Source organism: Indicator indicator, chromosome 6 (assembly GCF_027791375.1).
Source record: "Indicator indicator isolate 239-I01 chromosome 6, UM_Iind_1.1, whole genome shotgun sequence".
Taxonomy (NCBI): Eukaryota; Metazoa; Chordata; class Aves; order Piciformes; family Indicatoridae; genus Indicator; species Indicator indicator.
The window spans coordinates 34394458-34418395 of NC_072015.1; the positions used below are offsets into that span (position 1 = coordinate 34394458).

General features: G+C 39.7%; 1 protein-coding gene across 1 annotated transcript in view; it reads right to left on the reverse strand.

The window, feature by feature from the left end:
• Positions 1–4373: 4373 nt before the first annotated feature.
• The window catches only part of ERP44 (endoplasmic reticulum protein 44), a 31252-nt gene continuing 11687 nt past the window's right edge, over positions 4374–23938 (reverse strand). Inside the window, exons 3-10 of the mRNA XM_054381673.1 lie at positions 22307–22491; positions 21716–21831; positions 16000–16057; positions 14570–14686; positions 11193–11304; positions 10599–10740; positions 7536–7638; positions 4374–4532 (exon numbers count right to left, since the gene is read on the reverse strand). Of these exons, the coding sequence (XP_054237648.1) occupies positions 4431–4532; positions 7536–7638; positions 10599–10740; positions 11193–11304; positions 14570–14686; positions 16000–16057; positions 21716–21831; positions 22307–22491 (935 nt within the window). The 3' untranslated portion in view covers positions 4374–4430. The remainder of the gene's footprint in view (positions 4533–7535; positions 7639–10598; positions 10741–11192; positions 11305–14569; positions 14687–15999; positions 16058–21715; positions 21832–22306; positions 22492–23938) is intronic.

Here is a 23938-nt window from a genome sequence, read left to right on the forward strand (position 1 = left end):
ACCTAACTGTGCAAATGTCACATAATCTAACTGTGCAGCATATGGTCCTAACCTCCATCCTTCCAGGACAGTTCCCACACTATTGCTGCTACTGTTTGGGGAAACAGAAACTGAGGTTGGGAAGCTGCTTTTTAAATTTTACTTTTTTAATATGTTGTTCAATTCATCCTGAGCTCTGCTAGAGTCCAGTTTTATGAGTTGTGAACACTGAAGTCAGTGTTTAGTGATAGGGCTCCCTAGCAGGGAACACTGAGGAAGCGTACTATAGATAGAGCTTCTCTTTCTTAGCCAGTACTTTGATACCGTCATTGGAAATAACTGTCTGCAAATGACAGACAAAAGGCTCTGGTGCCTAGAGACTCTGTAAGCAACTGTTAGTTACAGCACAAATATCTTTTTCTGAACAGTTCTTATTACTTTTTAAATTTGACTGAAATTGCTATCAGCCAGAGCACTGTGTCTATTTTAAGTAGGTCTGCGGCTCAGGGAAGCAATGTGTGCAAGAATTGTTTTCACAAGTACTTGTGAATGTTGTCAAAACTGCATCTGTTAAAGCCATGGTGCCTACATCTGTAAGACATCAGCTGGAGTGGAAAACATGACCCAAGTAATTCAGCTCATTTGCTCCTGTCAGGCAAAACCCACTTTTCTTTAACTGCACCTACTTCAGATGTAAGCACATAAAATGAGCTTGGAAGGACTTCATTCTGAGTGTTCGTTCCTATGAGATGTAATTTCTTTGGTTAAAGGAAGAAACTAAGAAAAAGTGTTCTTACTCAGACCCTGCTCCTTCTCTGTGATTCAAAAAGGCACTCTCTCCTTCTCTACTGTGTCCTACTGACCACACCTAAGAGTCCCACATTCCGTAGACTCAAACCTTGTGTGGTGATGACATTGGAACCCAGGGTGTGGCAAAGCCCTGCTCTCCCCTAGACTGAGGCAGGACCTGCTCGTTAAGGAAGTTAACAATGGAAAATGTTCTGTGAAAGTGGGACAGGTGTCTTCTAAGTTAATTTCTTCACCTTCCCAGTGTATAAAAAGGATAATAGCATATCAGTCAGTGTGCATCCACCACGGAAGACATCGCGGGATCTGCACCCACCATGGAAGAATTCTGCACCAGTCCTGCCAGACATCGCTGGAATGTGGTGATCTCCCTCTCTTTTCCCTCTCCTTTCTTCTGGTCTTACAAACTAGATCTCACTTGCTTCCTCTTTTCTCTGTTTTCCCTCTCCTTTCTACGAAGTGTTTCATCCTTACGGCACAAGAGACCAAAAGCTATCAGAAATGGCTCCCTGAGTGCAGTAACTCACCAGCCGTCTGGTGGTGGTTCACTTCATTTACTCAGAGGGAATTTTCAGTTCTAGCACAATCCCCCATGCTACCCAGGCTGGCTCAGTCATTGGGTTGTGACATCACATCAGAGATAGTGGGGACTCTACCCTCTCCCCCCAAGTTGAGAGTAATGCCAGGACAATCTAAATTCATAAAGCTGAATTTCTATCACAGCTTATTCAAATTGTTTGGTATGCACTCTTTTTTTGAAGGGTCTAGTACAAAAACTGTTCTTCCTCCTTGTATCTTTAAGGAAGCAATTTCAAAACATTGTGTAAACACTAGCCTTAAGACTATTATTTAAGCTTTTTTTTTTTTAAATAGGTGGGTTATTTATCTATGTGAAAAACACAGGCAGCTGAGTAAGCAAACTAGCATTTAACTTGCTACGCATGTTAGAAAAAATGCAAGATATTAATAATTATTTCAGACCAAATAAAAGTTTTCACCTCTGAGACTGGTTGTAGCATTTACTGAGAACATAGGGGTTTCGTTTCCTTTCAGTGTCTAAAAAAATTCATCCTTCACAAATTTTATATTGTTATAATAATTACATTACAAAGAATCAACAATGCTGTAGTGAGTTATTAAACATGCTTCAGCTATTGGAATATTTACATTGACTGAAATGAAGTTTCCAAAATGTTGCATACACTAGTACTTCATCTAGCTCAGAAACACACTTAATCTCAAAAGGAGCATTTGTAATGGTTTTTTGTTTGGTGGTTTTTTTTTTTGTTTGTTTGTTTGGTTTTTCCCCCATATGGGAATAACACTAATACTGCCTGACAGCTTCCCATAAAGCCTCCAGAAGTGTTGAAGGGAGTGGTTAGCTGAGCACCAAATGGTTAAAACCATTGATGTAGATGAGTTGAAGAACTCAGTTTGAAACATCTCCCATTCTGTCCAGCACTTGCTCTCTAGGCAAATTCTCCATAGCATCACTTAAGAGCTCAAGTGATACTCAGCACCATGTTAGGCAAGCACACCATGACTTTAGCTGTTCAGCCTTCTACTGGCAAACAGAAAATGGTGAAAGCTGGTGCAGCCAGGTCAATGCTCATCAAGAACCCAAGAGAATACGGTCCAACACCAGTGAATACACAATGAAACGAGTGCATAACTGTCATGAAACTCTTACATCCAATTGTCCACCCAGTGCTGGGAATACCAAAGCTCTGGGAGCAAGTCCTTACTCAGAAAAGCAAACCTGGACTAAGGACTGGCACAGGAGGTTAATCTCTCTAGTTGAAAGCATGAGCCTGCTGGGTGTATGATGAGGTAGCATCTCCCCTCCAGAAAGAGAGGTTTAGACATCTACCAAAGAGCATTTATAAATAAGAATCTCAAGGAAAAGTAAGAACCTCAGAGGAATATGATGAGTACTTGCAGGCACCATGCAGGAATTGACTAAAATTTCGGGTGCTTGAACAACTCGTGAAGTTCTGTGGCACCACCTGCAGGTAACAAGTGGCAGCCTTATAACCATATCCTGTTCACTTCTTTAGATCCCAGCTGGAAAGTGGTATGACTCAGTTGCCAAAATGCTTGATTTGGCATGAGAGACAGAATAGGGCAGGAGAAGACCTGGCTTTCAAGTGTTTCATGTACACTTCAGAAAACCAACAAAATGTACACCTGAGAACAAAATCTTGCCCTATCTTTTCAGATACGTGTTTTGCATCTGCTCAGTCAGCTATTGCTCAGTGCTGGTTGGTACTAGCAACTCTCTCCTCAGAATCACCTAAAAAACTCGTGCCTGTTGCTGCAGGGGCCTGATTCTGTGGGCTGTCTCAGGATCAACTGCCCAGGACCATGCCAGTCTTCTGCTAATAACTTGAGTAGGCGGAATCAACCCAAGAAAGCAAAAAGGCATCCTGCGCTTTGACCTGCATAAGCTGAGTCACTCACTGAAGTAACAGGAGGCCAGTAATCCACCTAACCAAAAATAAGCTTCTTCCAAGGACACTAAACCTTGGCTGCCCAAGTCCTGGACCTAGATACTCCATAGCAAGTGTACTGTACAAATACTGAATTAATTTGTCTCCAGCAATGCATCATAAATTAACAGATTATCTCCTCCAGTGGCCTGAAGAATCCATTGATAAAAGTCCATGCCCTGGTATTGCACACAACAGAAAAGTTGAGAGGGAAAGCAGTAATTCCTTCTTCGAAGCAAAATTCCAAGAATATGCAATAAATAAGGCACAAGCCAGACTTTAAAAAAAAGAGTAACAGAAAGTTTGCAATGGTTGTTCACAAAGTAAATGTTTGCCAGCAAGGCAGGGACCCACAAACTAAAAATATAAAGGTCTAATTTTAACTCATACCTACAGAGATTAATTTGAGACTAACAAAACTAAGATGCAGTCCACCCCAGTCCTCTCCTACTTGGATGGGTTTCCAATATTGATGGTCTTTTAACACAACTGTGTGGATAATAGAACAATCTTAGTTTCAGGGAATCAGAGCAAGTCAACACAGCCCTTTCATTCAAAGTAGAGCCATTGTCATTAAAATGTTTCCTTTCCTTGGTTTTAACATTTAATCACTTACACTTTTACATCCAGTAAAGCACCACACGAGATTCTGTAAAACTTTAATTTATTCCCCTCCCAAGTATCCAGAATAGAAGACCCTCTTAAGTTGGAGAAAAATGTGACAGAGAAATAGATTACCAGGATAGCTGTTCACATGAAGAAGGAGAAAAAAGCACATACTACCAAGGTTACACAGAAAACAACCCCAAAGTCCTATTTAATGGGATAGTGCAAGTTAACAGCATGTCTCTGGCAAGGATACCTTCATTTGGATTATAAAAGTTTTACAGAACAGAGTTAGATCAGGAGTCTGGATGGGTCTCTGATATTTCACTAGAGCATTAGGAACATACTGTTTGAAAGATGCTGTACAGAATGACCCACCAAACAAATGTATTTACAAGCCTGGGGAAAAAAGAAAAAAAAAACCAAAACATTTTTTCAGTTTATTCAAAATAAAAATACACATAGAATTATGAAAATATAGGTTTACTATTTCCACCACACAGAAGTCAATGCTGCTGTCTGAAAGGCTTGCAAGATTATTTCAAGTTTTTAAAGTTCATCTTTTTCCCTCAATAAGGTGTACCTATGTTCACTGGGTGCCAGTTTCTGGAATGAGCTCTCTGGTGGGCTGCTTGCTAAATCCTGAATTGGCTGAAAAACAGAACAAACAGTAAAATTGGTTGTTAAGACTCATTTAATAATCACATCTACTAAATGAGCTTCTAACATTAATTATGGGAATACACAAAAGGCCAGCATGCTCACAAACTGGCACTGGTTGGTTGGGGTTTTTTTGCAAGGCACATTCTGAGTCCCAGGTAGGTGGAATACACACACACACACACACGTTAATTAAAGACCATCAGTTATGGATATTGCTTTTGCTGGAACATCTCAAAGGTAGAGGCCATTACACTTGACTTGAATGTATTTCAAATGCACCTCACTGTATATTTGAGTCTACCACTTGCTTTGGAGGCATTCTAGTTTGTGTGTTTGGTTTTCAGATACACCAGAGAAAAGCCATGTTGCTACCAAAATGTTTTTTAGTTTATTTTCTACGGAAATGAAAAAAAATATCCCCCACAAGCCAGAGACACAGCTCAAGAGACACATGGCCTAGGAACAGCCTCCAGCTCAGTCGGGCCAGCGTTTCCATGGCACGTGCACAGGCATCTTCCACCAGATGGCAGGGTGCTGTACAGAGAGGAGGAAGGAAACAGCCCAGGCTTCCTGTGCACCTGTCAAGGCCTCCTATACATGGCAGTTGCCTCAGAGTCTCTTCCATACACATGCCTGTCGAGTTCCAAGTTGACCAATTGCCTGACCTATGCCTCAGTCTCCATCTTCAGTCTCCATCTGTATTTACTACATCTCCTCCTTGGTGACCTCAAATTCTGGCTGCTCAATGAATTCCTGAGAAACCCAGGGAATTACAGTTCAGCCAGCATGTCCCTCACTTAAGGGTTCTGGAATAGCTTTAGGCACCTCAACAAAAAGGCATCAAGTCTCCGCAGGGACCAGTGTGGCTCTTTGATCTCTCAACAACACAACATACAACTTCAGAGAATTGTTTAAAATTAGTTATTTTTCTAGAGTATCTGAGGTAATGAAAAGGTTGCCTGACAGGCTGCTACATTTGCACTTTTCAGCATGACACCATACACAGGGCTGATCAAGACACACAAGACTCATCTGAGTAGATGGACTTGTGGCTGGTAATGTATTTTCTTTTCTGCCTCTTGTATTAAAGTAACAGAGTAACTAAATCAGTGGGCAAAAGATAACCTCTGGATGTGATCTGTCTTGACTTCTGCAAGGCCTTTGACACTGTCCTCCACAAAATCCTACTTACCAAGTTGGAGACACATGGATTTGATGGGTGGACTGTTCAGTGGATATGAAATTGGCTGGATGGTGGCATCCAGAGGGTAGTGCTCAATGGCTAGAAACCCGGATGGAGATCAGTGACAAGTGGTGCCCTTCAAGGGTTCATTCTGGGACCAGTGCTGTTTAATGTTTTTATCAGTGATACAGACAGTGGGATCGAGTGCACCATCAGCAAGTACGCAGATGACACCAAGCTGAATGGTGCTGCTGATATGCTAGAGTAACAGAACGTCACGCAGAAGGATCTGGACAAGCTGGAGAGTGGGTCCAGGTGAACCTCATGAGGTTCAAAAAGAGCAAGTGCAGCATCCTGCACCTGGGTAAGGACAATCTTCTTTATCAGTACAGTCTAGGGGATGAGGTGATAAAAGCAGCCCTGTGGAAAAAGACTTGGGAGTTCTGGTGGATAAGAAGCTGAGCATGAGCAGACTGCATGTGCTTGCAGCCCAGAAGGCCAATCACATCCTGGGCTGCATCACAATAGCATGGCCAGCAGATTGAAAGAGGTCATTCTGCCCCTTTGCTCTGCTCTGGTGAGACCTCACCTGCAGTACTGCATCCAGGTCTGGAGCACTCAAGACAGGAAGTGCATGGACCCGTTGGATCAAGTTTGGAGTGGAGCCATGAAAATGATGAGGGGGTTGGAGCAACTCTCCTATGAGGACAATCTGAGGGAGCTGGGGTTGTTCAGCCTGGAGAAGAGAAGGCTCTGGGGACACCTAATAATGGCCTTCCAGTACCTGAAGGGGGCCTACAAGAAGCTGGAGGGTGACTGTTTACAAAGGCCTGCAGTGATAGGACAAAGGGCAACGGTTTGAAATTAGAGATTTAGATTGGATGTTAGGAACAAGTTCTTCACCATGAGGGTGGTGGAACACTGGAACAGGTTGCCCATGGAGGTGGTTGAGGCCCCATCCTTGGAGATATTCAAGGTCAGGCTTGACAAGGATCTGGGCAACTTCATGTAGTGGAGGATATCCCTGCTCACTACAGCGGGGGTTGGGACTAGATGACCTTTGGTGGTCCTTTCCAATCCAAACCATTCTAGGATTCTATGTTGTCTGGAGAGGTTTTGTCTGGAGAAGGATCTCGTAATTGTGCTCCTGAGGAGATCCTGAGAGTAACTTCCAGGCACGTAATTATACAGCATGACAACACGTGAGCAGAACAATGTGGAATCCAAACTGACAGGTGCAGCCTGTGACCACGATTAATGCCACATGTTCACTACATTAATAAAAGCAATAAGCCCTATTACCACTTATCAGCTTTTTGTTCATTCTCTAATAATCTACCTCCTGCTTGTATTGGTGACCATAAGTAAATATAGAAATCCTTCAGTCAGTTCATGTTTCCCCTTAGAAGCACCCTCTCAGAGTGCCTTGTGGGAGATAATGCATCTATGATGCCTCATCAGTTTCTGAAATGAAATCACATCAGAACATAAGAGCAGCTCGATGAGCTCAGAACAGTCACCTAGGTCAAGTGGAGAAATACCCATTTCAGTGGAGAAAAATATGTCTTTATACTCCTTTATTCAAGGCAAACAGATACCATACTTCCTCCTAACGCTTCCCCTGCCTTTACTCAAAGAAAGTTAAAGGCAGAGTCAAGCATAAGCAGCAATATTATTCTTCTACAAACAGATTTCTCTTTCAGGGGACTGAAGTTACAGGTACACACATATTCAGAAGCACAGTTCTGACAAGGAGTAGGAAAATGTTTTTTTTAAATGGCAAAATTACACGTTTGTTGTAGCCTTACCTGTCCAGGTGCTACATCAGTTGGATCAGGGCCATGATGAAACTCTCTATGCAGTTTTCCAGAATGCAAGTCTAGTACAAATTGCTTCAGCTTACCTGGAACTCTGGAACAGATCCAACAGAAATATCCATGATTTATCACAAGTTAAGTCCAAACCCAGAAGAATTAAAAGTGCATTGTTTAGAAAAGCCAACTTTTGTTTATCTAGCACACTATGTCAGCTTTTAGGTGATTAATAGAGGACAGGAAGCCAAATGGTTTGTTAAGGTATCCTACCAGCTTCTTTTTCTTTTCACTGTCTCTTGAGAACACAGCAAGTATTTCATCTTTTCAATAACTCCCACAGAGTTGTGCTAGCCAATAACTTCATTGTATACTCACTGCAGCTCCCCACTAACCATAATGTAAGAGGCAACAGCAGGCTCCAAATGCACAGCTTACGGATACAAATGACAGTTGGGTAGCCGTATTGACAAAACATCTTTGAAAGGCTCTCTAGCATCTGAGCAACTGCATATACACTGGAGATAAGCACTAAGAGGATATCAATGTAAATCTAATCTGAGATCATCTACTGTCACCCACAGTAAATGTGCTAAACTACAGCATCCAATTTTATTTGTGAAATGTCAAAGACACTAAAAAGCTTAAAACAAAGACTTGATCTCCTAAGTGTTAAAGATGAGATATGAAACGATGCTGCGAGCACTAGGCACACAGTCAAGACGTTATGTGGCAATGGAGACAGGTTCTGTAGAGAGTCTTTCATCAGAGCAATTATTGCATTTGAGAAGAGGCACAAAGCAGTCAGACAGGCTATCACAAGTATTTCAGATCACCAGAAAACTCTGCAGATAAAATGTAGTATATTTATCAGAGAGTATCACTACAGCAATGTCTGTAACTAATCAGTATTGCAGTGGTACTTTGAGGGATCTCTTCCCTTCCTAGATAACATCAAGAATTAGTAGTGATAGCGAAAAGGGGCTCATTCCAGCCTGATTGTAAGGACAGTAGAATCACTACTCCCTGCTTTACCTTGATCTCCTGTCCTGTCCTAGGTCAGGCACACTGCTGAAGCCATTCCCCTCCAACCTCCTCTCCTCTCCTGAAGCAGTGAGGGCATTTAGTACCTACAGCCTCTTGTAGCCTAGCTAGTTCTTGCCCAGAAGCTACAACTGATCTGTTGAACACCCCAAGCTATCCCTTCTGATTTGGAACAGCAGGTTGAATAGGGCCAGGTGGCCAAAGTATGAGGAATAAATACTGCGCAGGGCTCTAATTTGTGTATGAAGTTGCCGTTCTCCAAAAAGGCAGCTCCCCAAAGAAAGAGGAAATCTTTCAGTGGGACAGTTCTGAAAGCATCACATCCTGTTGGTTGGTGGCAGCCCTGAGATTAAAAGAGGCAGTTGGGGCCGATTTGTAAAAGAGCACAGAAAATGTTTTAAGGTGGCAGAAAACCTTGCAGGCATATGAAAGTTTCAGAATTAAAATTTTACCTAATATTAAAAAACAAAACAAAACCAAGCCGCAAAACAAGAACATAACTGAAACAAAAACCCAAGCCATACACACACAAGAGTGCCACCTCATGAGCTTCAACCTCTCCTTGTTTCTCTTTGTTAGGTATTTCTAAATATCAGCTAAATCTCCTAGAATAAGGTTGAATAATTATTTATCATTTAGGAATTGTCTACAATCCTGACATCTTTCTCTCATCTTCATTTGTATGTAACAACTGGTATACAAACAAGCAAGTAGCTGTTATTACTCAGAAACAGAACGTGTAACACACAATCTGAAAGCCTAAACTATCTCTCCTAAAGAGAGATTAATTCATTTTAGAAAGTGACAATAAAAACAGTGCAATGCAAATATCCCTTTTGTTTTCTTTTAAAAGCACTGACATGTGTGGTGAATATCATCTTCCAAAGAAACAGAATACAGCGAGAAAAATAGTCACTCTCTGTCTCATCATCATACACAGCTTTAGATGTTTGAAAAGCACTATTTGAGATACATCAAATGGAGACTACATCATAATAATAAGCCTGGGAGAATTGTGGGGAGAAACTAAATTTGAACCCTCCTTTCCAAATATCAGCATTGCCTCCTGCAATGAGGTTATGTTCACACTGGAAGCTATGTCTGAGCTTTCAATCCTTGGCTTTGACAAAAATTAAATACCCTGCATTTTTAAAAGTATAAAGGGGCAAAAATTCAAGCCTCAAATCTTAGGCATCTAACCAAGACCTAGCAAGCTGTGCATGAGAGACTTCCTTTGAGACAGAAACTAAAGTTTACTGCACAACCTGAAGACAAAGACAGAGCACTTCTCTTGTGCTGAAAGCCCCTGAAGATAACACTTAATGCATCTTCACTCTTCAACTAAGCCATGGAAGACAGAACATCTGCTTCCAGGGCAGTACAACATGCAGAGATGGGCTGATGCAAAGTGGATATTTCACCTATGCACCCTGATACTTCTCTCTCACGTATTTTATCCAGATAACATGCCAGTGAACAGCATTTTCCAAGCTGCATGTGGAAAATTTCAAACCAACAGAACAAGGATTTCTCTGCCAGCTTTCCAGGTTTAGATTAATGCAGGAAGGCTGGAATTACATGGCAGCAAAAACCCAAACCAGCATGTTTTGAATTCTTACAGGGTTCATTTTACAATAATCATCACATAACACAGCACTTAAACATTCCAAATAGGATTTTAAACCTTTAAAAGTAGATCAATGTATCTGGATCACCACTGAAAATACCATGCCAGGCACCAAATGCCTAAATACTATGGAAAAATAATAAAACTTTGAAATAAAAGAGCAGCACCTTAAAATTTGAGCTTCTCTTCTTGCATAAAGGAATGCAACTCCATTTAAACAATGGTTTCAGGCCAGTTCACATTGCTTTAAGGCTCTGACACTGAATCATACATAGGCAGCTTTACCTGTCCCAGATTTATTCCCCACCCTACCATAGTACTGATTAAAATATGAGCACGTCTTTTCTCTTGGTCCTCTCAATTTAAAATGCACAAAGAAAAATACTTACGACAAGTCACTGAAGTCTGGGAAGACATACATGTGCCTAAAGCTGTCAATGGCAATAACAGGGCAGTCTGCTGGAGTCTTCTGAATGTGGAGGAGTGGGTGCCTGAATTTATCACAGTCAGCATGGAGGAAGTTTATTGTGCCTTAAAATTGTGAGCAAACAAAAAAATCCACATTAGGATTATTTTATCTTGAAACCCTAACCACTGTCATAACTGTAACAAAAGGTAGAGATACCAGATAGAGAGAACACACAAAACTTGAAAATAGATTTAAATAACTAGCATCACCAAAACAAGGGATTTTCTTCAAGTGTTTTTTGGCCATGATATAAACTGAAGTTTTCTGCAATGCCCTCTTAAGCTGCATTAAGGCATTTAGAAAAGAAGGATTTCTGGAGTAGTTAATTACTAATAAATTTGTATCTACTTTAAGCTTTTCCAGAGGAATTGGTTCTCGGTGTCAAAAGTGCATAAATCACTTGGGTCTCAAGAGCTTTAAAGCTAAGATTCTGTTTGGCTTCTCCTTCCACTCTGAGTTTGCCTGAAAAAAATGATACCAGTAAACCCAAGAAGCAGTAGGAGTTGCTACAAACCTTTTTCACTTATTAACTGTCGTGCAACCTCCTGCTGGAATTTCTCTAAACTCTCCAAGTCATCTTTCATGTGGAAAAGTATGAGAAAAGGAAGGCCTTCTTCTGTCAGTTCCTGCACAGAAAACAAATGACAAATCTAATTTTTCCATTTCTTAAGGGCACTTATTTAAGTGTTTCCAGCAATTTTCAAATTCAGTGAGATTTCTACTTTAAAACCACCCGAAAGAACAGGACTAAAGATGTTAACTGTTGACCATTCATCTAAGATACCTAAGTGATACAGTTACCCATGTTTCCTTACTCTATGACATACAGAAGGCAAAGGATGAAGGTATTTCATTATCAGTGTTTTGGGAAGGTATACACTTGTACAGGAATATTTGCCCATATATTCTAATACTGAGAAAATTCAACATCTTCATAGAAACAGCAATAAAGACTGCACAGCACAGTATTAAATACTACAAAAAGTTGAGAGTGTTTTCTAGACCTAATCATAGCTTGGTTCATGTAGTCATTTGGCAGGGTTTTACTGTAACACAATGAATATATTTAAATAACTCCACCTTAATAAAATATAAAAAAAAAGAACTGAAAAGAAGCTAGTGGCATAGCTAGATCAGTAGATCAGACACAGTCAAGTTCTACTTGTTTGCCAGTGTCCTCTGACTGATCATTTGTATAACACCATTATTGTATCCACAGGCTAATACATAACTGAAAGTGATCAAGGGCATCTCCCTCTCCTGTTATAGGATGGGAAAAAGTGTTATATACCACTGTGATTATTTCCTCACTCACTTTAGCAGGTATACTTCCAGAGGGAGAACTCCCAAACAGAGATTGGTATTCAAGCTCTAAGCTCTGTTCTTCCTTGCCAACAGCTAAAAGGACCACCTCAGTGAGAGGTATTCTCAAGATCAATTCATCTTCAAGCAGGTAGTTGGAACAGCTGGTTTGAAAGTCTTGCTAATTTTGGCCCTAACTGGTTTCTATGAAGTACCTTCTTTTGTTTGCTTTTCTATTCCAGCTTTCGTAGCATGTCTTACTGATCACAATGAGGCAAGTGGAATAGCTGTTTCGTTTATTTGGACTGCTCCCTCAAAAGCTACAGTCTCATTTGGCACTGAACATAGCAGTTTTGCCAGTAGATCTAAGCTTCCCAGATTACTTCTGCATGCCTTACAGAAACTTTTTGCCTTTTACAGTTCAGCACCATCATTTGACCATATGGTTTGTTGTATTCATACAATGTAAAACTAAACAGACTGATTACAGGTTAAATGGTGATTTATTCTGAATGATATGACTGATCCCAAGAGCCTTTTCGTGTGAGGTACAGGGACTCTCTCTCAAATGGACAGCCTTCTCAAGCAGAAGACCTTGCTTCAGAGTTCAGTGACTGTGTTGTCTAAAACCACAGTGATGATCTCTGTCAGGATATCTTCCTGACTAGCCTGACCATGGCACTTTATCTGATAATGAAAACATTAAGAAAGAAAGTGAGAGAACAACCTACCAGCACTTTAAAGAAGCTAATTTCTATTTCTAAAATTGACTATAAAACCTGTAGTAGAATTTTTTTTGTCTATTTATGCAGTGTTCTAGTACCATAAACACAGCTTAACAGTCACAGCACTTCATATTTTCACCCTGTAATATTGTGCAGTATGCATTTAGAGCCCATTTAAATACTGTACGATCTCAGCAGGCAGAACTATCTCAATTTTGGCATGTTTGAATTTGTTTGGGTACTGGCAGCACTGAAAATTTTAAACAAATGTTGCTAGGCAAAATGTCACATTGGAATTGTAAATATCTGCCTAAGTAAACAGGAACTGAGGATTGAGAGTACAGCCAGAAAAACCATGACAAGGTGGTACAAGCTGACCATGATGAGCCTTGGCTTAAAAGGCTCAGAATCCTATTTCACCATGGGAAAAGCACCCCAGAAATCTACCACACACTTCCAAATGTTTTAATACCTGGGAAGTTTGAAATATTGAATTGTAAACAAAGAATTAAATTTTGACTAACAACTTCCCAATAGACGTTGGTGGGGTTGACTGGAAGACTGTACTCAAATAATTTCGTGCATTCTGCCCTGTCCCTCTGTCATGCAACCCAATGTGTTGTGCATGCCGAGAACAGAACTGCTACATGTACTGCAGATTCAGGCTAAAAAAGTTGTGTCAACTGAGAACAAATCCTATGACCGATTTGTTGGTTTCTAATCCATTGTGGACTATGTACTGCAATTTGTTACAAACCCTGCCAGTTTTGTGGCTATGTACAAATACTCCTTTTGAGATACTGTAAGCCTGCTGATTTTCCAAAGATTTTTTCCTGCTGCTAATTGTAAAATAAGTTAAAAATAAGTGGAATAATTGTAAAATAAGTTAAAAATAATAAACTTAATGTAAAATAAGTCGTAAAAAAAGAATTATAATATGGAGTTGGAAACAGATGAAAGAGGAGTGAGTTACTAAAGAAAACAGAAAAGCATTGCAAGAAAATAAGGAGAGCAAGAGGAAAAGAGATGTTTAAAAGCAGACCCCTAAATTTCATCTTGGGAATTGCAGCTACAAGAAGAAACCCAAAGGGAAAAAACATATGAAGCTAAATAGATTAAGAAGGAACCAGTGGTTAAACACAGACTCACACACACAAATAAATTAAAATAGTAATAATCACATCACAATTCCCAGAGGGCTGGCAGTTCTGTAGGTGGTCATGTATCATTTAATGTGTTTATTTATTAGATAATGCTCTAGAAGTGGTTAAAACAGTCACACTTTTCTACTGATGATTATATATAGTTAAGAGAGAGTTCACAGCTATTCTACTCTTTCAGACTGTCATGGACATGCTACCACAGGTATTTTCTACTCTGACTGAAGCATTTTTTTTGAGGTCATAATAGGTGCAAACAGCACTTAAATAACATTTATGTCTGGATCTTAGATCAACATTTAGTCATAACATCAGCATAAACAACACATCATTACTTCAGATATGTAATACAACTTACCAAAGGTGTTACACACCCATATGTACTTACACTCACTCTAACACATGCACATTCTTCGCATCCAAGCATCCACACCCCACAAACCAGCAGACACTTCTTATCTGATCCATATGCACAATTATAATCTCTCACTTAGGTAGTGTATGAAACTACTACAAATCTGCCTACAGTGAATTTCCAGTCTCACCAAAAAAGCTCCAAAAGAATGAAAAGACATCACATAACTTATTTTCTGCCCAAAGCAAAGAATGCAGAAAGTTCTACAGCATGGATTAGAGACTTTGAAAGAGCCATTTTGGTTTTGAGAAAGAAACACTAAAAGCAGAATGGTAGAAGAAGTTCTTACCTCCCCATTTTCAAATGTAATTTCTCGGACTAGTGGCACACATTTGTCTTGTGTCCATGCATAAATCAAATCAAAATTGGTTAGCGAGCCCAAATACACCATATCTGGAGCATTTTCCTGTTGAAAAGAAAAATACACTAGTTAAGAAGCAATGAAAATTATGTTGCCATGTGCAAAGAAGATTATCAACATAAAAGTAACAATATCCTTGTAAGTACTGAAACCCAGTTGTATAATCAACGTTCAATCCTTGTGCATGCAACATTTCTATTAACTATGTCACAAAAGTACAACAGGAAAAGAACTATTATATATGATCATTTACACAGCCAGATCCTTTTTTAAAGTTCCAAACTAGGGATGCTTCAAACAGAAGCTATTTAGACTCCTGTCAGACTGAGAAATACTATCTTCATACCTAACCCCCCCCCATTTAGACATAAACTAAGAGCAGGTATCAAGGGTCTTCATGCTGGCAGTTAAAAAGACACTCAAAAAAAATCCCTCCCAGTGTCCTACAGGACTCAAAACTGGTATTTTACATTTGCTTTGCCGAAGAGCGATGAATAAATATTTTTCCTTTATTTGCCAGTAGTTCTAACTCAGAATGCAGTGCTGTCATCTTTTAATGCAATTACAGTTTTGGTTACATGAAGTGAAGCATGACTTTGCAAATGGTGGCCACGATTAAGAATGCTTTAATTAAAAAATGCCAAATAAATTAGGTAATCTAACAAATTCTGGTTTTGCAGAAAAAAACTTTGAAACTCCCTCCCCTCTTAGGTCTTCTTTTATTTCTCTTTTATAAGCAACTCTTTTCATACAATAAATTTGCAAGAGCAGCAGATTTTCAGATATTATGGTTATAAAAAGCTATTCTTGCAGATTTCCCTCTGTACTGATTTTTCCTCTAGTAAAACTGTGTTTATGCGAGTTTGTTAGCATAAGTAATTTTAATGATTCCTAGGTTTTTTTTTCAATGTAGAGAATGGTTCTTAGCCCTTGTGGGATTAAGACAGGCAAGTAGCAGCCAGAAAAATAATTAGTAATTGTCACTTGCTTTGAAACACATGCAGTGCACCAGCTGCTGAACTTGAGGGACTTTAAAGACTTCTACAGAACACAAAGTATCTATACACATGAGCTGACTGTGTTTCTAACAAAAAAAAAACGCAAAACTTTCAGGACAGTGACATTTAAGGTGACAGACATAGATTTTGTGCACTTAATTGGCAACAAATGAGACCAGAATCTCTTTCACTGACACAGAAACATGGGTTCCTATGACCCTCTTTCTCGCAATAGTTAGCAATGAAATAAAATTAAGATGCAGGATGCACTAACATACTGAATGATCTGAGTAGAGTCTCCATTAGTTCATATTCACATTTAATGACAACAAGCAGAATAAAATGCATAGTTACACTTACCCCTGGTGGCTTGTAGATTACATTGTCTCCGCTAAATCTCTCTGCTTTTGAAATAGCCCTACAACAAACCAACCAGTAAGCATGCCTTGGTACAGACAAATAAAATAACTGAGATACCAAAAAATGTATTTTAATTTGTTATCCTTCTTTACTACTTCTTTTTTTCCCCCTTCAAAACTTGAGAATTAAAATCCTTGATCTTCACAGCAAACTGTAAAATGATGCCTGCTGAAACTTGTCTTGGCTAGATAAGAGGGCATTAAAGGAGTCAGTAAGATGGGTCCCTAAGATTGGTCTATCAGAACTGAGGTAGAAGTGCTGAATGCTAGTACAATTTTGCATAAGAGACCACCAGAGAAAAATTATAATGAATTAATATAATCATATAAATTAATAAATATAAATACCTATTCTCAAGGAAGAACAGGAAAGAAAGGTAGATTCTTGTTTGCATTCACTCTTCCTATTCCATTGTTTACACTAGAAATCTACACCTTATCTACTCTGATAAAGAAGGGCTTTGAGGTGATCTACAAGCACAGGCAATGAGAAAAAGGACAGCAAATAAGCACATGCTGTCCATTTTACCCTCAAAACAGATCTAGAGCACAAGACACAGCATGCAGCTTCTGACCACTGATGATATGGTATGTATATGCGTGTATCTGGAGAATGCATGTGGTTACTGCCTGGTATTCAGCTTACTCTATCACCTTACTGGAATGTTTTGTTCCTGAATCCCCTGAAAGTTCCTAGTCTGTACGCCCAAAATTGTAACATTTTATTCAACCAAAGGGAATCCAACACAGGAAACAGAAAAAAAGAAAGTAAGATCTCAACAACAATAACAAAAAAAACAACAACAACAAAAAAAAAAAAAACCAAACAACCAAAACCCAACAAAAAAACCCTTTCATCACTTCCAGACATCGAAAGAGGCCTCCTCTCCCCTCCCAAGCCTCGATGTTCCATTGTAACTCATGCTGGCAGACAGAACTGACTAGCTGCACGTAACAAACAAACCACCTGTTTCTTTTCCTTTTAGCAAAAGCTAAAAAGAAAGCATGTTGGCCTCTGGGAAACATTAGCTAAGCGTTGCAGCTTCTCCAGTTCTGGTATCTCTTTTCTGTGAACTCAGTATAAGCATTGGTGAAGATCTGGGACACAAGTCTGCTTGCACCAAAACTTGTAATAAAGATTGCTTGCCTTCTAAAACTTAAAACTGGAGTCTTAGAGGGTTTCCTTAGATAGCCAAATTTTATGGCATCAGCAGTGCAAAGGGCTAACATGGAGCTCCTCTGGGGGCTTTTTAAAGCTGGGAAAGTGGCTCGCCTGTGGTGGCAGCCAGTGACTTGTTGGCAGGCTGCTGAGGCACTGGGAGCAGATCCAGCATCATGCCAGCAGAGCTAAAGAAGATGTCGATGTGCCAACAGTCACCGTCAAGACCACCCTCACCTCATAAAAGAAGCCCCTTGGGAGCGAACAAGTGGTGAGTGGGCATCACCCAGAGTGTCACCTGTGAGCACCAGGTGAAGGTGCCTGTCTGCACAAGGCCAGAGTGCACATCCTACCTAGCGCCTGAGGCAGAATAGTGGGCAGTCTTCAGAGAATAAAGGCTGCACCTCTGGCTGGGGAGGCGTCTGCACCATCCTGTCTGGTGGTGATCAATGCCTCCACCCACACCTCCACAGAGATGCTGAGGGGAGAGGCTGCTATGTGGAGCACAGGTTGTGGGAAGCGCATTTCCCTTGGGGCAGGGATAGATGGTGAATCTTCTTTCATGAGGTATGCCCAGATGGAGGACCTCCTGCAGGAGGCGTCTGAGCTGCAGGAGGCAGTGAAAAGGCTGTGCAGCATCAAGGAGGTGGGAAAAGAGATAGCTGGATCTATGAGCAATCCGTAAGTAATCCACAGTGGGATCAAGTGCACCCTCAGCAAGTTTGCTGATGACACCAAACTGTGTGGTGCAGCCAACACGTTGGAGGGAGGGGATGTCATCCAGAGGGACCAGCAGCCCAAAAAGCCAACTGTATCCTGGACTGCCTCAAAAGATGTGTGGCCAAGGGAAGTGATTCTGCTCCTATGCTCTGCTCTTGTCAGACCCCACCTGGAGTACTGTGTCCAGCTCTGAAGCCCCCAACACAAGGTGGCCACGGATCTGTTGGAGAGGGCGACAAGACAATCAGAGGGCTGGAGCACCTCTCCTACAAGGAAAGGCTCAGGGAGTTGGGTCTGTGGAAGAGAAGGCTCTCGGTAGACCTTATAGCAGCCTTTCAGTATCTGAGGAGGGCCTACAGGAAGGCTGGAGAGGGACTATTTATAAAGGCTTGTGGTGACAGGAAAAGGGGCACTGGTTTTAAACTGAAGCAGGGTAGATTTATATTGGACATTAGGAAAAAGTTCTTTACTATGAGGGTGGTGAGAACAGGTTTCCCAGAGAAGTTGTGGACTCATTCTTGAAAGCGTTTAAGATCGGGCTGGATGAGGCTTCAAGCAATTTAATCTAGTGGGAAGGGTCCCTGCCCAGGGCAGGGGTGTTGGAACTAGATGATTCTTAAGGACTCATCCAACTCAAGCCATTCTATGATTAAGAGATGTAAAGGAGAGGGGGGGAGAAGTAAAACTCTCTCACTCTCTCTCTCTCTCTCTCTCTCTCTCTCTCTCTATATATATATCACTGCAAGACAAGGTAAAATCTTCCAGGGATCTGAAAAATTTAGAAGGCAAAGAAAAAACCAAGCCATCATAAAGCCTAACTCAAAGTACCTACTCTTTATTAATTTTTTTTTCTTAACACATAGAAAACACACCTTCCACAGTATGCTCCCATTTCAGAAACATGTATTTTAAAAAGCATCTTTGTGTTCTAGACACTAGGACTGCTCCCATAATGTGAAATGAAGCTTCTTTGTGACTGTCATCACAGAGGTAGACGACTCACATCTCAGACAATCCTTCACTGAGTAAGAAGGAAGTGAAGACATAGAAGCCAGCTGCCCAATCACTGCTTGGTAAGATGATAATCATCTACAACGAAATACATGCTCTAGGGTAAGCCTGGGGTGGAACCCAAAAGGTCCTCTTTGGTACCTTACTACTGCAGTAGCTGCAGTTTTCGACTGATGTTTCAGATAACTCAAAGTGGGGACACGATCTGAAAATCCCAAATGCCTGAAGATGTACCTTTTAAAAGCAACTACCAAAAATGGAAACACTTCAATTTGCATTTTGTCTTTTCTCAAAGCAGTAACATAGAAGGTGAACCTCTTGGAACCACACACACCCCACATATTTGCTTGCTAACATAAAACAGTTTCTAAATTTGCCACTCTCCCATGAGTTACCTACAGTTCATCATAGCCTTTTAAGAAAAAAGTATTTCTTGGCTGCTTGTTTTGGTTTTCTGCGTTTGGCTTCCTATGCTCAGTGGCACAAAACCATTCTCATCCATGCCTACAAACATTTCAGATTTACCCCTCTCTAATTCTACTTCTAAAACCTACCTCTAATACCTCTTCATAAATATCTTTCCTATCTCCTTCTGCTTACAAGTCTTCTATCACTGATTTTGCTTTCTGTAAGGATCAGCTGATTTAAGAATAGTTTTAAGCATCAAGATGATCTGCCATTAATGCCATAAAGTATCATTAATAGTTCAAAAAAAATAAGCTATTACAACTACCTAAAGCCAGAATAATTTTTCAATAGTAGAAAAGAGTTTTGCCCAGTTTTCCTATCAAATTGTTTTAAGCTTATTTTAGCTTTCTAGAAGTTTTAACATGACAGATCACATTACCACATACCTCCCAAACTGTGTAACTGCTGAACTCTCCATAGCAAAACCAAAAATCCTTCCCAGAAGCTGTTAGGATGCTCGGTCAGAAGAGTTCAACTGATCAGAGCCAACACCCCATTAAACATTTTGCTAAATGTAATCTGAACAGGAAACAGTTATATAGCCAGTATCTCCCTGAGAAGCTTGAGAGCCACAGCTAGTTAGAGACCAAAAAAAAAAAACACAACCCTGTTTCCAAGATTGTTGCAGTTTTAAAACACTAACAGCTCCAAACTAGACAGGGAATAGGAGTGTGGAGAGGAGAATAATGAAAAGCCTGCCCTGCAATCTGTATCTATGAGTCAGAAATAATTAAATTGTAATCTGTTCCAATTAGACTGCGTATTGCTTATATCTGAAGAAATAAAACCAAAACCCAATAGTAACTACTTCAAGAATCTCCAACAAGCAAAGGATAACACTGAGTGGTGGGAGATGATCTGTCATTACATGAAGCTGGCAAATAGGACACTAAAGATGAACAGACTCAAACAACAGGAGAGAGAATCTGGAAAGTACTGTTTATCTTACTAAGGATTTTTTTAAAACTGCATTCTTGAAAAGAATGAAAAGTCATGAGGGGTCAAAAAATAATTTAAAATTCAGACTGGTTGATATGAGAAAAAACAGGGATGGAAGCATCAGAAAGCATGTGAGATAATGGCTATTCTTTGGGAATAAGACGGATACACCTACAGATCTGAAATTTACAAGATTTGATTATTTCTTATAGCCAAGGCTGCTTACTTACAGTCACAGAATACCTAATTGGGTATCTAAGTGGCAACGGAAGGAGAGCCACATTGCAAAGACTCTTCCCCATCACCAGACTTTATTTTGAAAATATATTGGAAGAAGCATCAGTGACTGACAACAAACCTTGTTCAAACAGAGAAAAGATTTTCTACCTTGATATATCCTCTCAGTCTCTCCAAGAGCAACTGCATGCAGTATAAAAGCTACTAGTGTAAGCCATGCAAATTCCTGATCTTGCAGCTGTAGGTAGATTGTAAACCACTGCGTTCACATTATTTACTTCTAATGTGCCAGCACTACCCAATTTAACACTGTAAAAGAATCTATAATTGCATTTTATTATGAAAAAGGAATCACTGTTGTGTTATTAAGATCTTTTAATATTTTAAAATATTGCTGTAAATCTGTATTACAAGGAGAAATTTGAATTTCTGTAGTGTAAGTCTAGAACAACCTACGTAGCTTATCAGTGCAAATGTGTTTCTAAACTCACATGACACAGAACTCACATGAAACAGACCCAAATACAGAAATGAAGCATTTTGGAACAAGGTCCTCTCCCCTGACATTAAGAAAAAATGAGCAGGCAACTACTGAATTATTCCTTGCAAGAAAAAAAGGAAGACAAAAAACCCAAACCAAAACACCCAAACTCACACAAAAAGAAGGAAACTCCTAACAAAAAAAAAAAAAGGTCGTATTTTAAAGAAATACATTAAAAAAAAAAAAGAGTTGTTCAGTCTGCAAAGATGACTTTTTTCCCCCCATAAAAATATTTCAAACTCTTCCCTTCATTTTCCTTTCTCGTTTCAAAGACACAGGATTGCAGGACGCAACTGCCTAGCATCACCCCTAAAATCTCCCCAGTTGCAATTAAACTATACTGACAAAGAAAGAAAACCAGAAGGATGCAAAAAATGAAAATCTTATTTTACAGCAAACATTAAGGCTAGGAGAAGTTTATTTTTCTATCTTTCTCTCAGTGTATTTGTCTGTTAATGTCTAGTCTCTTCAGTTATGCCGCAATGGAAATACTAAAGAAGTCCATTCAATGAAATTAAATACAACACATTAACATAATTTCAATAATGAAGTCATGCAAAAAACCCAAATTTTAAAACTTACCCAAAGGCAGACAGGAACACACAATCATCATGCAATATATTTGCTACTCTTTCAAAGGTTCTGTAATTGTCAGAGTCCTTTTGCTCAAAGTATCCAACAATATTTCTTCTGCTGCGCTGTAAAAACAAAGGTTAAATTATAACTTACCTCAATTTATCAGAAACTAATCACTACTCCCTAAAGATACTAAAAACAGAGGTGCTATTCTTTCAACAGCCACAAACTGTACACAAGTTCTTTCTTTTCTACTTTTTCAATGCTCAGAAACATCCTTAGGACTATTTTGCTAACAAGGAATATTTGACAAAATACAACACATGATTCTTTTAAAATTAAACATAAAATAAGTAATTTGGTAGTGGAGTTACTGTAACAAAATGAACACAGTTGACAGTGACTATATTTGAATAATTTGTAATACTGGAAACACTGCAGTTTCCCACTCAGTTTTAGAAACAGCACTCAACGTTTCTGAATGGAAAAAAAACCAAGAAGTAAATATGTACTTCAAACACATTGTTTCACCAGTTCAACATTCAACAAACAAACAAACAAATAAATATTTAGAAGGAATAAATGTGAAAGACTTACATCAAGAGAACTAATTTCTTCCAAATCCTGGACCTCCCGAATAGGGTTACTCTTCTGCTGCCTGATGTAATCTGCTATTGCTGTCACAGATCTCTGGCCCCTGTATTCTCTCTTCATCATCATCCCATTCCGGAAGAGTTTCAGAGTTGGGTATTTGCTTATCCTGTATCTCTGAGCTATATCCGCTAAAAAGAGATTAATAAAACCAAAATGCTGCAAATACAGAAATACACTGAAGACTGTGTCTTACACGTATGTATTTACACATCAGTGGAATCTCTGAACCAGGAGTTACACATCTTTAAACAAGAACAAACTAAAAAAACAAACCTTAAACACCGCAAAAAAGAGAGAACAGATAGCAGCTACAGTATTTCTCACATCTTCATTAATGTGGGTAAGTAAAGACTCAGCTTGGTCAGCTATGCTCATTTAGTTAGGGTATTTCCTATGAACTACTAGGAAGGCCAATTTAAGAGCCTAACAAGATCATGAGAACCTTAAATGCTTGCCAAATCCCACTTAATCCACGTAAGAAATTTTTAATTAATATTTCTTTAAACTCACTATGATTTTTATCTCAATTACAGTGCTGGAAATATAACTGTCATGCCTTACATTTTAGAGAATATGAAGTCTGTATAAAATATTTCTTGAAGCCTATGAAGGCTAGAAGATTGCTGCTACAGTTCTGAGCTGTTCAGGTTTTGAATGAACACAAAATTTCCATTTTCTAAATTAAGACAAACACCTGTCTGATCAACCACTGTCAGCATTCTCTTCAAGGCAGTTCTTCATCCATCTCTACACATGCTGCCCAGCTTTCTTCTAGGCTTAGACCATGCAGAGCTTCAAACAGCAAAGTATCATAGAATCAGTCAGGGTTGGAAGGGACCACAAGGATCATCTAGTTCCAACCCCCCTGCCAGAGGCAGGGACACCTCACACTAGATCAGGCTGGCCAGAGCCTCATGCAGCCTGGCCTTAAACACCTCATGTATTTGTGTTCATCTAGTATAAAACCACTAGCTACTTTCACCTTTATGTAATAGGTCAGTTATTAACACCAAGTTCATGAGACTTACAAATGTAAAAGAACGATAAAAAGTGGAAAGAGGCATTACAGTAAAATTAGAGACGAAGAAAGCTAAGCAGTAGCAATAAAGCCCAGTTTCCCATGAATACACGTCCTGAGCTCCTTATCTTCAACTGCTACCAATAATCCAGTTCTTCACTATGCCTAAATATTTCAAGTGTCCCTTTGTGCCTCTTCCGTTTTGCTTAATCACTGGGACACAGGAAGTTGCAAGAGTTGTTGCAGCTAGTTCCCAGTTACATCATGATGGGGAAACTTATACACAATCACCAAGCGGCACACGAAGCAGGGTCCATCAAGCCTCGAGTTTTCACAGCAGCCTTTGCCACAGTGCAGAAACTGGCTTTGTGCATCTCCGATATCCAGTAATTGCTTTAATCAAATTTTTAAGTACTTAACAGATTTGAATGGTCTTCCTTCAGTTGTGGTTGAGGTTGAGCAAAAAGCCTGAAGGAGCTTTTGTGAGGAATGACTGGAGAAACAAGGTAAACAGTTACATCTTGGATTCTTCAGAAAAAAACCAAAAGAGACTAAAT